Raw genomic sequence first — 12,490 nt, forward strand, 5'->3', positions numbered from 1 at the left:
TCTGGATCTAACCCAGCTGATGTTCCAAATACAGCAGATACTGTGGACTCTATAGTGATTTTTAAAATGGGTTTCCTTGGCGGGGCAGGGCTATCCTGGGGAAGTCTTTCTTTGAAATAAATCTTATAGAAAACTCCATACATAAAAGCAGGAGGAAGAGCTTAGTGTGTAGGAGAACGTACAATCACTTCCCACAGTGTTCTTTGATGGGCACTGCCTATCTGACCCCCCAGCTCTCCTGCAGCTGAGGGCGGGGTGACCTCAGCTGGGTTGGCATCTATCTTTTGCTGATATCTTCTGTCTTCCCTCCTGATGATAATTGATCAAGTTTATTGAGCTGCTTTAAATGCTGTGGAAGTTGTGAAATGTTACCACAGAGTTCTTCAACAGCCTCACTGAGAGAAGGGGGTTGGGCAGATCCCCTTGAATCTGGGCCCTGGGACAGCTGGGTGAACACTGCCAGCTTGCTAAGAAACTGGCAGCTTCCACCTCATCTTCTTGGACACGTGTTCTTAGAGCCCATCCCCCACACTGTGAAGAAGCCCAAGCTGCCCATGGAGAGGCCTAACAGAGAGGAGCTAGTACCGCAACCTCACCAGCCTTGTGGGTGTGCCACCTTGGAAGTCCCCAGCCCCAGATGAGCCATCTCAGCCGACGCCTCCTGGGGCTGTTTCCACTGAGCCCTGCCCCAGATTGCAGTCAGGAGTGAAATGAATGATTTTTGCTGCTTTAAGTTTAGACGGTGATTTGTTCTTGGTTAATAATCAGTTATATAATTTCACTTATAACGATGTTAATATATAAATTATACAAGGTACTTATAAATACAATATATTACTGAAGATATAATTTAGGAATACAGACTGTATAGATACGCAAATGCATAATTTCACCTGACCCTCGTAGTCACTTTTGAGGGACAACCCTATTCACAGACTGGTAACTTGCCCGCAGTCCCCCAGCTTTGGTAGTGAAGCCAGGAGTCAGGTTGTAGCTGGTCGTAGATTGAGCAGGAGTTATCTCTATATCTTCTATCACTGTGGGTCGCCTTCACCTGGCCACCTAAGGTAGAAAGAGGCAGGCAAAACGGGGTCATTTTCTAGAAGAGGGATGTAAGGTGGGGTGATTCCGCCAAGTACACACATGCTAGTGGCAGAGACACCCCTGGGGGCAGGTCTGCTTAGTTCAGGAGCCTACAGTAGAGTCTCTGGGCAGCGGGCAGTGGATTTTGTCCACTCTCTGTTGAGTCTGTCCTATTAACCTTCGATTCTGATCTGCACGTCACTAGGTAGCTACCCCTGTTGGAAGCCCACCATCTGACGGTCACCAGGCCAGCTTCCCCTCTGTTGCTTGAAACAGCCCCATATTTTATCGAATGTGTAGATGAGGAAGCTGAGGTGCCGCGCTGTGGCGCCTTGTTCCTGGGTGTGTGGTAGAGTCCCTCTTTTCCCCCACCCCCACCACGCCCTCCCCAGTGAGTCCGTCTCGCTTTGCCAGTCCTTGTCATCATCCTAGGTTTTCACTGGAGACTGCCTGGGCGATCTTTCAAACAAGCAGAGGCTTCTAAACAGTGGAACCCACACTCCTGTTCCTCCAGTGGGGCAGGATTTCTTCTTGTGAATGGAATTCTTTATTTTCAACATCCATAAATCACAAAGGTTATAATAGGAGCTGACATGTGACCATGTAATGTGGACATTTTGTACTTTGGATGTTTTGGAAGCAATAAACTCAGACCCTGAAGTGCTGAGTTGTGAGCAAACTAAACATCCCTGCCTGCCTCGGAGGGTGGATTAACTGACTTAACCCTTAGAAGAATCCCACGAAGCAGGTGTTGTTACGTTCCCATTTTCTAGGTGAGAAAGATGTGGCTCCCAGAGGTTATACGACTTGCTGAGGTCACACAGCAGAGCTGGCCCCTCCCCAGCATCAAGGAAGAAGCCTGTCCTCTGGGGAGACATGGGCCTATCATCTCTTGACCACCAGCAGACCTCCGAGTAGCTGGGAGCCGCGGTGGCCCTTGGGGACACCAGAGACGATTGATTTAGTGGTGGAGGCACATGGTGTTGAAGCCACACACACCAGGGTTTGCAGTGAATCCAGCTCCGACGGGTCCTCAGGCAGAGTGCCTGCCCTCTCTTGGTTTCTTCACCTGTAAGCCTTTCATAGATTTTCTAATTCACTTAATTCTTTGAGAGGAGTGCTCCTACTGTACCCCCATTTTAAAAACGGGACGCTGAGGCAGAGAGGGGAAGCACAGGCCCAAGCTCACCGTTGGGAAGCAGTGGAGTCTGGACTCTGACTCCCAGGGTCTCCATCACTGGGTTCGTCGTCTACTTCTCCAGGGTTGGCAGGTGTCTGTGTGTGCAGGGAGACGTCTCCTGGGGCTGACACGCTGTCTAAAGGGGCGGGTGTGGAGCCATGTTTGCTTTCTTCCTTTCACTTTTCTCCGGTTTATTTATTTTATTTTAAATAAGCCCTATCATTTGTGTAATTAGGAAAAGACTAAATTCATTTAGTTTGGCTCCCTCCCAAAAGACGCCAGCTGCCCCTTAACAAAGATTAAAGGGCCTAAAATATCAATATCAGGTTCATCTGTGCACAGTTTCCGTCCATGTTCAGGTGAAATCAGTTTTCCTAGGTGGGTCCTGCTGTTGTCCTGTCACAACTGCGACGTGGACAGCAGGTGGCGCTGCCGCCCCAGGGAGACACAGCCAGGGGCGGACTCCCTGGGGCTGTTCAGATGCTGGGCTGCCTCCTCTCCCAAGGACGGTCCCCTGCCCGCCCCCGCCAGCTCTCTCCCCAGGGAAGGACTTGCCCAGCCTCTGACCGTTTGGACAGAGATGGCCCAGCTCTCCCAGCTTCACCCAAGCTGTGACCACGCGAAGGTGTTACAGCAGGACCTAGAAACCGTGTGTGGAACTATGGGGCTCGCTTTGGTGGATATTTCCAAATACAGAAACATTCTATCCTGAGGGACATCTGAGGACCTGGCGTGCCCTGTGGTCGTACACCCTGGACACCGTAGGTCTCACGGGGTCCATGCCTCCTCCCTGGTGGGATGCCGTGGTTTTAATAAGATAAGCCTGGGGAGGCTTCTCACCACTGTCACTCCGCAGACCGCTGTCCAGCTGCAGCATTTCTCCCTGGGCTGCCATCCCACTGACACAGTGCACTGCGGAAAATCAGCCGCAGGACATGGCCTATGCCCGGCCCCAGCGTCTCTGTCCACTCTGGACAGGCTCACCCTTCTCCATGTCCTCAGACAGCCTGCGCTGTAGGAGTTGGAGGGGACCTTGGTGACCATGCCCACACTGGGGTCTTGAACAGCACCAGCTTTCTGCCTCTGCTCGGGGCTTGGGTTGCCTTGGCCTTGGTGACATCGCCTCTTCAGGGTGTCGACACGACTGACCCCAAGTCTCCTGATGCTGGAAACGGTGCCCTGGTCTGTGGCCCGTGTCAACGGGGGTGTGCCCGCTGCTGAATCTTGTGTGAGCCAATGGCAGAGGGTAGTGGGTACCCAGTGTGTGAATGGGTCCATGCCACGTTCTTCCTCTCTCCTGTGTTTCATGCCAACAATATTTTATACTTGCAGAGTCAGTTCTCCCTCTTCCCCTGGCCTCCCCGAAGCACAGAAATCAACACAGTTGTCTTGGGCCTGTGATTTGTCTCAGTCCCACAGAAAGTCAGTGTCCCATCCTGAGTAGACATGGCTTGCCATCAGGAGATGCTGAGCAAGGGCCTCCTTCCGTAAAACAGCCCAGAACTCTGAGCCTCACATACTGCCCCAGCTGGCCTCTCTTGCCTCGAGCTTCAACTTTTGTTTGAGTTCTTCGCTGAACTAAGGGGCCCAAGGAAGTGAAGGGATCTCTCATGGAGGGCCATGGTGGGAACCCATGGAAACCAGGTCCATTGTGCCAGAGAGGAGGTGAAGGTCAGGGGTCTGAGCTGGGGCTGCTGGGAGAGCCTCCCCACCCCCATTCAAATATAGGCAGGGGGACCAGAGGGACCCCAGCCCCCTGTGCGGCCCCTGCCCACTGCCGTCACGCCAGGGGAGGCGGGAAGCTGGCAGAGGCTGGCTCACGGACCACACTGCAGCATCCCTCTTTCTTTCACTAGGCCTCATGGCTGGAGGAAGCTGGGTGTCCAGGAGCCATGTGGCACAATGGTTATGGACATGGGCTTTGTGGTCAGAAAGTCCTGAGTCTGTTTCCAAATTCCACCTCTTACCAGCAGTGTCTTGATAAAGCCCCCTAACCTCTCGGAGCCCGTTTCTGCATCTGGAAGTGGGAGCAGTAAGTTGTAGGACCTGCCTAAGAGGGAGCTGCTGAGAAGGTGAATGGAGGTGGTGCGTAAAGAGGATGGACACGGGGCCGGCACGAGGCGCCTCCTGCACAAACACCCGAGCCGTGTGTGTCTGCTCGCCTGGGCTCCAAGTGCCCTCCATCAGCTGCTTCTTAGACTCACAAAACGTCTGGGCCGCTGGGCGGGAGGGGGCAGCAGAGGCCACAGTGAGATGCCTTCACTGGGGTTTTCTCAGGAGCCCAGAGAATGCTGGAGGAGAGACTCTAAACTCAGCACCCATCAGGACCACCTGCAAATCCATGTGCCTGTGGATTCCCGGGTCCCACCTCCAGAGACTTTCAGCAACTGACCCTGCCCCCCATCTGCAGTTTGAGCAGATACCCCTAGTATTTCTGATGAGGGCAGCTCCTGGGCTGCACCCTCTGAGAACCACCCTCAGAAGGGAAGCCCTGGAGCGGAGGGTTAGGAGATCCTAGAGTGGGTCCGTGTTGGAAACCCTGACTCAACCCCATGTCAGCATTCCACCTCTTGAGCCAAATGGGATGTCTTCCTTCTCCCTGGGAACAGAGGGAAAGTCCAGGTGCGTCATATTGGAAGATGGGGAGTCCAGTGGTTCCCAAGCTGGATGCTCCAGTCCCTGAGCAGGAGACTTGTAAAATACGGTGTTTGCATCTTGTTTGACACCCACCCCCACACTCTAGGGGAGGAGGATAAGAAATGCCTGGGTCTCATGGCCATTCCTGTCTGGGCACCACGGAGCTAGGCTGTCCTCTTGCTCCTGAAAGGCATCACCTCACTAACCACTGCCCCCCATAGGTCCACACGACATTATTGCTAGAGGTGAGGAAAACCGAAGCTCCGAGGTGACATGTCTCGCCCAGGTCTTGTGGTGCCAGGGCTGGGACTCTAGCTCCGTCTCTGCACGACCTGCAGGAGCGCTGCAGGCGGGGAGCCAGGCCTTCAGTGCCCCACCACCCCTTTCCTCTCCCCATCCTCTAGCCCTCCAGCCCCAAAGGGCAACGAAAAGCAGCAGGGCCGGGCAGGCACGTTCCCTTCAAAAGCGCGCACCCTGAGTGCCGACGGGTCACCGGGCCTGCAGTTCCTATCCGCTGCTGCTGCTGCGGCCGCTGCCGCCACTGCCGCCTGGGGCAGCAATGGCGTGCCGCCGAGGCTCGGCCCCACGCGGAGAACTGCGAAGAACTGTGGCCTCCACGGGATGTGTAATCCACAAACAGAAACCCTGTCCTGTACATCCTGGCCACTTCCCCACCACCTGGCCTATTCTTTTGGGAGGTATTCATACCCTTAGGGTATTTGACTGCATTGTTCCAGGACAAACCCCCTAAAGGTGTTCGCAGAGCTTTTGAGTTAATCCTCTCGAGAGCATCCCTAAACTAGAATGATACCCCTTTACGCACACAGGGCATGTGAGTTTGCACCGGGCTCAGAAGCGCCTTTGCATTTTAAGCTGGTAACTTGCACAAGCTGTGCACTCTTTTGTGTTGGCACCGGCGGTGGGAGTTTCATCCTTGTGGTCCCTGTGTGCGCCAGGCCAAAATGCGCCTTGGGAAAGGCTCAACCCAAGTGAACGCCATCTTGCGCAGTGGCAGCAGCGGCTTTGTGAAATCTTGATCGTGGATGTGGAGGCGATTATGCCTGTAGAATCTGGCCCTTTTGGGTTTGCTTGGAGTGAAACTCTCCTTGCCGGGAAGGCTGGACTTTTTTCTCATCCCGAGGCCCTGGGTCAGGCCAGGCCCTTCCCTGATCCCTGGGCTCCCCAGGCCAGTTTTCCTGCACAGGCCCCTCTGGGTGCCTCCCACCCAGCCTGGCCAGGACGTGAGCACCAGGAGGTCCTGCTGAAACTAAGGCGGCCGCCAGGGAGACGAACAGGAAACCAGGGCTCTCAGCCGCCCAGGATTCTGGTACAGTGGCGCCAAAGCCAGGCACTACCAGGGCGCACAGAGGCCTCTGGCTGGCGCGCCAAGGGGCCAACGGAGTGGGCGCAGGGGCTGGAGACGCTGCACGGGAAGACCTGGGAGCGCGCCGACTGGGCTGGCATTGGGTTTCTCCTAATCAGCCCCACTTCCCCGGAGCCTCCATCCTAATTGGGGTGCAGGCTCCGATGGAGGAAGGAGGGGCCCCGCTTCTGCCTGCCTGCCGAAGTTGTCTGGGCCCCCAGCGCAAGGTTCCCACACTGGAGGTCTGGGGGCTTTTCTCTGGCCGTGTTCTCCCGGACCCTGGTGGGAGGCAGGGGGTGCGGAGAGGTGGCCTCCACCCCAGAAGACAGTGCCTCCTCCGCCCTTGCCTCCTCGAAGCTGCTCCCCAAGCACTGCCCAAGAGACCCCGGCCTGCAGCTTCAGGCCGCCCAAGACCCCAGGGCCGGAGTCGCCGGCTTTTTCCCGTCCCCTTTATCTCGGTTTTATAGACAGCTGTTAGTTTGGGCATTAATTGCCTGGGCGAGTTTATTGATAATTTTGATGTAACCGAGCACCGGAGAAATTGCCCTCACGTCCAAAATGTCAAATTTGAGAAGAACCAGGTTCAGAGGCTCACGACCCCACGATGCAGAGAAGCTGCGGTGGGTCTTGACCGCCGCACCAACAATGTGACTTTATTGTGTTTGTTTTCCTAGGTAGCTGGGAACTGGAGCAGAAAGAGGGTCAGCAGGGGAGACAGACTTTTTTAAATGGATATTCCCCCTAATGATTTGGGGAGAAATTTAAGCAGATTGGAAACGTGGCTATCACCTTGCTCTCCCACCAACAGCCTTTTTCTTGCTCAAAATCTACTCACTTCTCCATTGGGAAAAACCAAGTGTAGGGCACCAAAAAAAAAAAAATAATAAAAATCCTACTAAAAAAAAAAAATCTTAAAAGATGTTCCATGATTTATAACAGCAGGAATATAGGAACAGTAAGGTCTGAAACTCAAAGTACAATTCTCATTGGTCTTGGAGTGCCCAAAAAAAAAAAGTGTAAAATATTTTACATATATATACCTATACATATATATGTGTATATATACACATACACACACATATATATGATTTTCCCTGGGGAAGGGACAACTATAATTTTTCTTTAAACATTTGATTATTTAAAACAAGAAATGACATTTAGAGGGGCAGAGGGCTCGTCTTAAAAAACAGAAGCCAAGAAAAATAGTTACTCTTGTCCAGATTTCACTTCAATGTGAAATGAAGAGTGAAAAGAGAAGGATTAGCCAGCAAATAAAAGAGAAAAAAAGTATTAAGAATCATCCATACTTTAACTACAAAAAAGAAAAAAAAAAGGCTAGGGATCCCAGGCCGGGTTCTGTCTGTATTTGGAAGATATTCTGCAATCTCAATAAAATACTCATGTGATTTTATTTCTAGTTGATACAATATTAAAGTCCATGTACAAATGTTATACATTTTTATTTTTGTTCTTTTTTAGGAAAAAATACACAAAAGGCAAAAACAACCTCAAATTGTCATTTTTATACAGTGCAGAAGGAAATTTAAAATACGTGTCACAAATGCTGCACCCCAGCAGCCAAAATACTAAAAAAAAAAGGGGGTCCTTCATTTTATATATATATATATATTTATATAAAACATATGGAAATTTGTCTTTACACAGATCGGACTTAGTTTCAAATTTACAATGGATATCTAAAAAAAAAAATTCTACGCGGCAAATATTGCCAACAAAGTTACACCATTAATACTGATAAACGGAGGAGCCTATGCGGTGTTTCGATTATTAGGGAAAGAAAGTAGAATAAATAACAGGATGAGCCTTGCTATCGTTTTTTAAAAGTGCCTTAACCTTTCTGCGTCACCGCAATCCTGAATCCGCGCGCTCAGCGGGCCTTCCCGGTCCCCTCGGCGCTGAGCTTGCCTCACTCTCCCACCAGAAGGTTTACAGTAGAGATCGGGAGACAGCCAGGTCTCGGGAGAAAAACACCCACCAAAAAAGTCAAAATAAAGTTCGAAACCAAACCAAAAAGACTGAAGAGAAGGAAGGAGAGGAAGATGAGGGGGATGGCGGCAGAGGCCCGAGAGCCGCCCACTTCTGGGCTCCTTCTGGTTTCGTTCCTAAGACGACGAGCAGTGGCTTCAGAAATGCAAGTGACTCGCACAAGGATCCACCTGTGCTTGATGGCGGGCTTCTGAGGTGGGGAGGGAGAAGGCGCTTTCTTGCCCCCGCTTCCCTGCAAAAGACGGCTCTAAAAGGAGGCGCGTATTCCAAGACATTCTTTCCAAAAAAAAAAAAAAATTAAAAATTAAAAGATAAATACTCAACCAAAAAATAAAAGTATTTGATAATCACGGTCTCACACGTTTGCCTTTCTCCTAAAAACCTTCCCCGACTTTTGCCATTGGAGGGGGAGAGGGGAAGAGACCGCAGCAGAATGCTTGTTTAGATGTTGAGGGTTTTTCCCCAACACAGCACCTTCTCAGCCGGTTTCAATAGGATCAAAAATAGATATTTATTTATCAACAGCTGCAGTCAGATCAGGCCACACCACCACCATTTTAAAAAACCGTCGAGGGAGTCGGGGGAGGTGCCGACCACGGGGCTGGGCTCTGTCTTTGCCTTGGGGATTCCTTTCCGAATAATCCGGTTGGGGAGGGGTCAAACCCTTTGCTTCTGCCGACGGTTATACCTCGAAAATAAAGCAGTTTCTGGCGATGGGTTCCGAAGTCCCTGTGCCCGGCCAGCCCCTGCCCGGGGGGCCCCGGGGGCCGCAGCCTCACATCACACATGGCTTGATGTCTTGGTAGGTGACCTGCTGGTGGTAGTAGGAGCCGCCGCCAGCTGAGTGCATGGACGAGGATGCCATTGTGTTGAAAGAGAAGACGAACTCCTTTCGGTCACACATGCTGGGAGACTGCGAGTGATACCGCGGGATGCCTGCGGGGCGAGGCGGATGGAAAGGTGGCGTTAAAAGATTTAGCCTCCAGAGGCCAGCGTTCCAGGTGGAGGAGCATCGTTTGCCAGAGGGGCGCACCGGGCAGGCCTGCCCGGCTTGGGCGCAGGGCCCGAGGCCTCCCCTCCATGGCGCCTCCCCACGTCCAAGTGCCTGGTCTCCATAGGGCTGGTGCCCAGAGGGAAAATCCCCAGACACTGACAAGGATCCCTACTCCCCTGGGTGCCCGCTGCCCAGGCCTCTCCCGCCTCGGACACCGAGCCTGGGCCAGGGGCTTCCGGAGGCTGACGGGGAAGTGGTCAGAGAGGCCAAGATGGGCCAGCAGGGAAGATCCAGCGGCCTTCACTTTCAGGGCAGCCAGAGGCCTGTGCCTGGCGCTGGACAGCCACCTTCCAACCCCAAAGGCTGAAGTGGCCCCAGAGCCGCGAGCGAGGCCGTCAGGGGCAACACAGGGGCACAGGGTGGCTTCACCAGAGGAAGGGCCCTTTGGAGAAGCGAGCCTCTGGGGCAGCTGGAGCCCTACCTGGAGTCTGAACCAGCCCAAGCTGGGCAACCCCCATGGAGAGGCCGCCCTCCAGCCTCAAGGCCCCGCTCCTGCCTCCCACACACAGGCTGCTGACAGCTGACCCCTGACAGGCCCCTGCTTGAGTCACTCCAAGCTTTCTCCAGAACCAGGCCCAGAAGGCTGCTAGTGGGTGCCGAGATGGAGGGTTCAGAGGGGAAGACTGTTGTGCGTCTTCTTTCTCGGAGGACTGGGGGGTGGAGCGGTACCTGGGGACCTGAAAACCTGGATCCTGAGAAAACAGTCTGTGGGGCCTGCAATTCTGACCCTCGATCTGGGCCCCTCTGTGCCTCCGTCACCACAAAATGCCCCTGATTCAATGTTCGCACACCCAGGCCTGGTTCCTGAAAGGCCGGGCTCTGAGCCTCTGAGCGCAGAGCCCAGCCGGCTTTGGGCCTAACTCTTCCGTCCTGCCCGGCTCAGAGCAGAGGCGGCTCTCCCGCGGCTTTTCTGGGGCGGCCGTCCGGGGCTGGGCCTGGCTCCATCCTGGGAACTTGCTGAGATGTGAGGGGGCTAAGGGGCCTGAGGGGGCTTAGAATATTGCAGTCTGAGTCTTTTTGGTGAGGATGGGGCCTACCTGGCCAGGCTGGGGCAGCCAGCAGCTGGAAGTTGAAACGGAAGAAGAGAGAAAACAATATCTTAGCTTATACTAGAGGCTCCAAGCCGCGCTCACCCCTCGCATGCAGGGAGGTGGGGCTGAGAGACACCTTGGGGAGCTGATGGCTCCTTGCAGCGCTGGGGTTGATACCCCGCAGAAGTGCTGCAGGCTCTGGCCCAGGGCCGTCAGCGGTTTCAGTGGCTGGGTCCACAGTGTGCTCACAGATGTCCACCCCCCAGGGCTGGGACAGTTCAGCCTCCCCACTCACCTTGCAGCTCAGCTGGGGCGTTGTGACTGTTCTGGTGCAGATATGGCTGGTCCAGGGAATGCGTGGAGAGGCTGCCGGACAGGGGGTTGGCCGCGGGGTTGCAGGGGGACAGGGGCTGCTGCTTGATGTAGGAGGCGCTGCTGTTGAGTGCCGCAGAGGCAGAGGGCGGCCAGGCGGCCGCGGAGCCCGAGTAGACGGCATGGGGCTCCATGACCCCGCCGGCAGCCGCGGGCAGCAGTGGAGAGGCAGGCACCGAGCTGTCGTGGTGCGGGTACTCGCCAGCCGCCGCACCGCCGCAGCTGCCCATGTACGAGTGGCCGCCGTTGGTGGGCAGGTGGGGCACCGAGTGGCTGGGCAAAGCCATGCCATCCACGTTGCCTGGCAAGTGGCCGTTCATCATGCCCAGACCTCCCTCCAGCGCCAGGCTGTTGGGCGGGCACGAGAGGCCTCCGGCGGAGCCCTGGAAGCTGTAGGTGTCCGGGAGGTGGTTGAAGCCCAGCCCGTTCATCATGCTGTACATGGGCTTGAGCGCCTGGCATTTCCTTCGGAAGCCGCGCGGCCGCCGCCGAAAGGAGCCCTCCTCGAACATGAACTCGCTGGCCGGGTCGATGGTCCAGTAGTGGCCCTTGCCCGGCCGCCCGAGGCCCTTGGGCAGCTTGATGAAGCACTCATTGAGCGAGAGGTTGTGGCGCACGGAGTTCTTCCAGCCCTGGTAGGAGCCGCGGAAGAAGGGGAAGCGGCTCTGCAGGAACTGGTAGATCTCGCTGAGCGTCAGGCGCTTGGTGGGCGAGCTCTGGATGGCCATGACGATGAGCGCGATGTACGAGTAGGGCGGCTTCTCCGGGCGCCGGATGCCGGCATTCGTCTTCTTGGCCTTGGACGGGCCGGACGACGCGGGGTCCATGGCCGTGCCGCCTCCCCCGCCGCCGCCGTGCGGTGGCTGTTGCTTCTCGGGCGCCGAAGACATCGGGTGGCTGCTACCGCCGCCGCCGCTGCCGCTGCTGCTCTGCGCCGCCGACGAGCCGGGAGGAGGAGGAGGAGGAGGAAGAGGAGGGGGAGGGGGAGGAGGGCGAGGGGGAGGGGGCTGCGCGCGCGGGGCTGGCTGCACCTCTGCCGTCATCGGCGGCCACTTCTCCCGAGCGAGCCTCGGCGCGCCCTCCCCCGCCCGCCCGCTCGTCCTCCCCGAGGAGCTGCTGGATCGGCGGGCGGTTGGCGCAGAGCCCCTCTCTCTCCAGCTCCCTCCTCCCCCACCTACTCTCCTCCCTCTTTCCCTCTCGCCCTCCCACAAGGGAAGGAGCCGAGCAGAGGCTGAGAGCAGCCTCTTTGCAGCCGGGGCGGAGGCCGCGAGGACGCCCCCCCACCGGTTTTCTGGGGAGGCCCACCTCTCGGGCCTAGTGGCCGTGCGCCCCCGCGGGGAGCAGCAATCCGTCCCCACCACCCGCGGCGCTCGGCTCCGCGACTCCAGCCGAGGCCGCCCTCTCCGCCTCTTCTCTCGGCGGTGTCTCGCGGGCCGGCGTAAGACCCTCCAGGAGTTCCCTCCCCTCCCTGCCCCCCTCCAGCCCCCGCGGTGGTGGGCGCTTAAAGGGCCCCCACCCTCGCCGCTCAGCGGCCGCCTGCAGAACCCGCCCCGCCTCCACCAACCTGGCGAGCAAGTGTTAACGCGCCCTCGGCCCGCGGCTCAGCCCAGCTGCGCGCAGGCCCCCCGCCTTCCCTGCCCCGGCTGCGCGGGGGAAAACGCACCCCGGGTGCCGGGCCTTCCCCGACGCGTACTGCTCGGTGGCAAATCGCAACTGCAGCGGCGGCCGTGGCCGCCGGGTCGTGACCATCGCGGGTACAGCCG

The 12,490-nt window shown here is 56.1% G+C and overlaps 1 protein-coding gene across 2 annotated transcripts; it reads right to left on the reverse strand.

Annotated features, from left to right (window-relative positions):
• Positions 1 to 7,704: 7,704 nt before the first annotated feature.
• Positions 7,705 to 12,164, reverse strand: FOXF1 (forkhead box F1). 2 transcript variants are annotated; one of them, XR_009049706.1, is made up of 3 exons: positions 10,651 to 12,164; positions 8,959 to 9,206; positions 7,705 to 8,546 (listed from the first exon to the last, which is right to left on the reverse strand). XR_009049706.1 is itself a non-coding variant. In XM_057712171.1 (2 exons), the coding sequence occupies exons 1-2, from the start codon at positions 11,768 to 11,770 to the stop codon at positions 9,046 to 9,048; spliced, it is 1,281 nt and encodes a 426-aa protein (XP_057568154.1). In that variant the 5' UTR covers positions 11,771 to 12,164; the 3' UTR covers positions 7,705 to 9,045. The 2 variants fall into 2 exon arrangements, 1 of the variants encoding a protein (XP_057568154.1); XM_057712171.1 differs by having other exon boundaries at positions 7,705 to 9,206.
• Between the last annotated feature and the right edge of the window lie 326 nt (positions 12,165 to 12,490).

Source organism: Hippopotamus amphibius, chromosome 16 (genome assembly GCF_030028045.1).
Source record: "Hippopotamus amphibius kiboko isolate mHipAmp2 chromosome 16, mHipAmp2.hap2, whole genome shotgun sequence".
In the NCBI taxonomy this organism is placed as follows: Eukaryota; Metazoa; Chordata; class Mammalia; order Artiodactyla; family Hippopotamidae; genus Hippopotamus; species Hippopotamus amphibius.

Coding starts and splice junctions, on each gene's coding strand:
- FOXF1 (XM_057712171.1), bottom strand. CDS start 11,770: ATGACGGCAGAGGTGCAGCCAGCCCCGCGCGCGCAGCCCCCTCCCCCT. Junction 9,207..10,650: donor CGCCCCAGCTGAGCTGCAAG/GTGAGTGGGGAG, acceptor CTCGCCCCGCAG/GCATCCCGCGGTATCACTCG.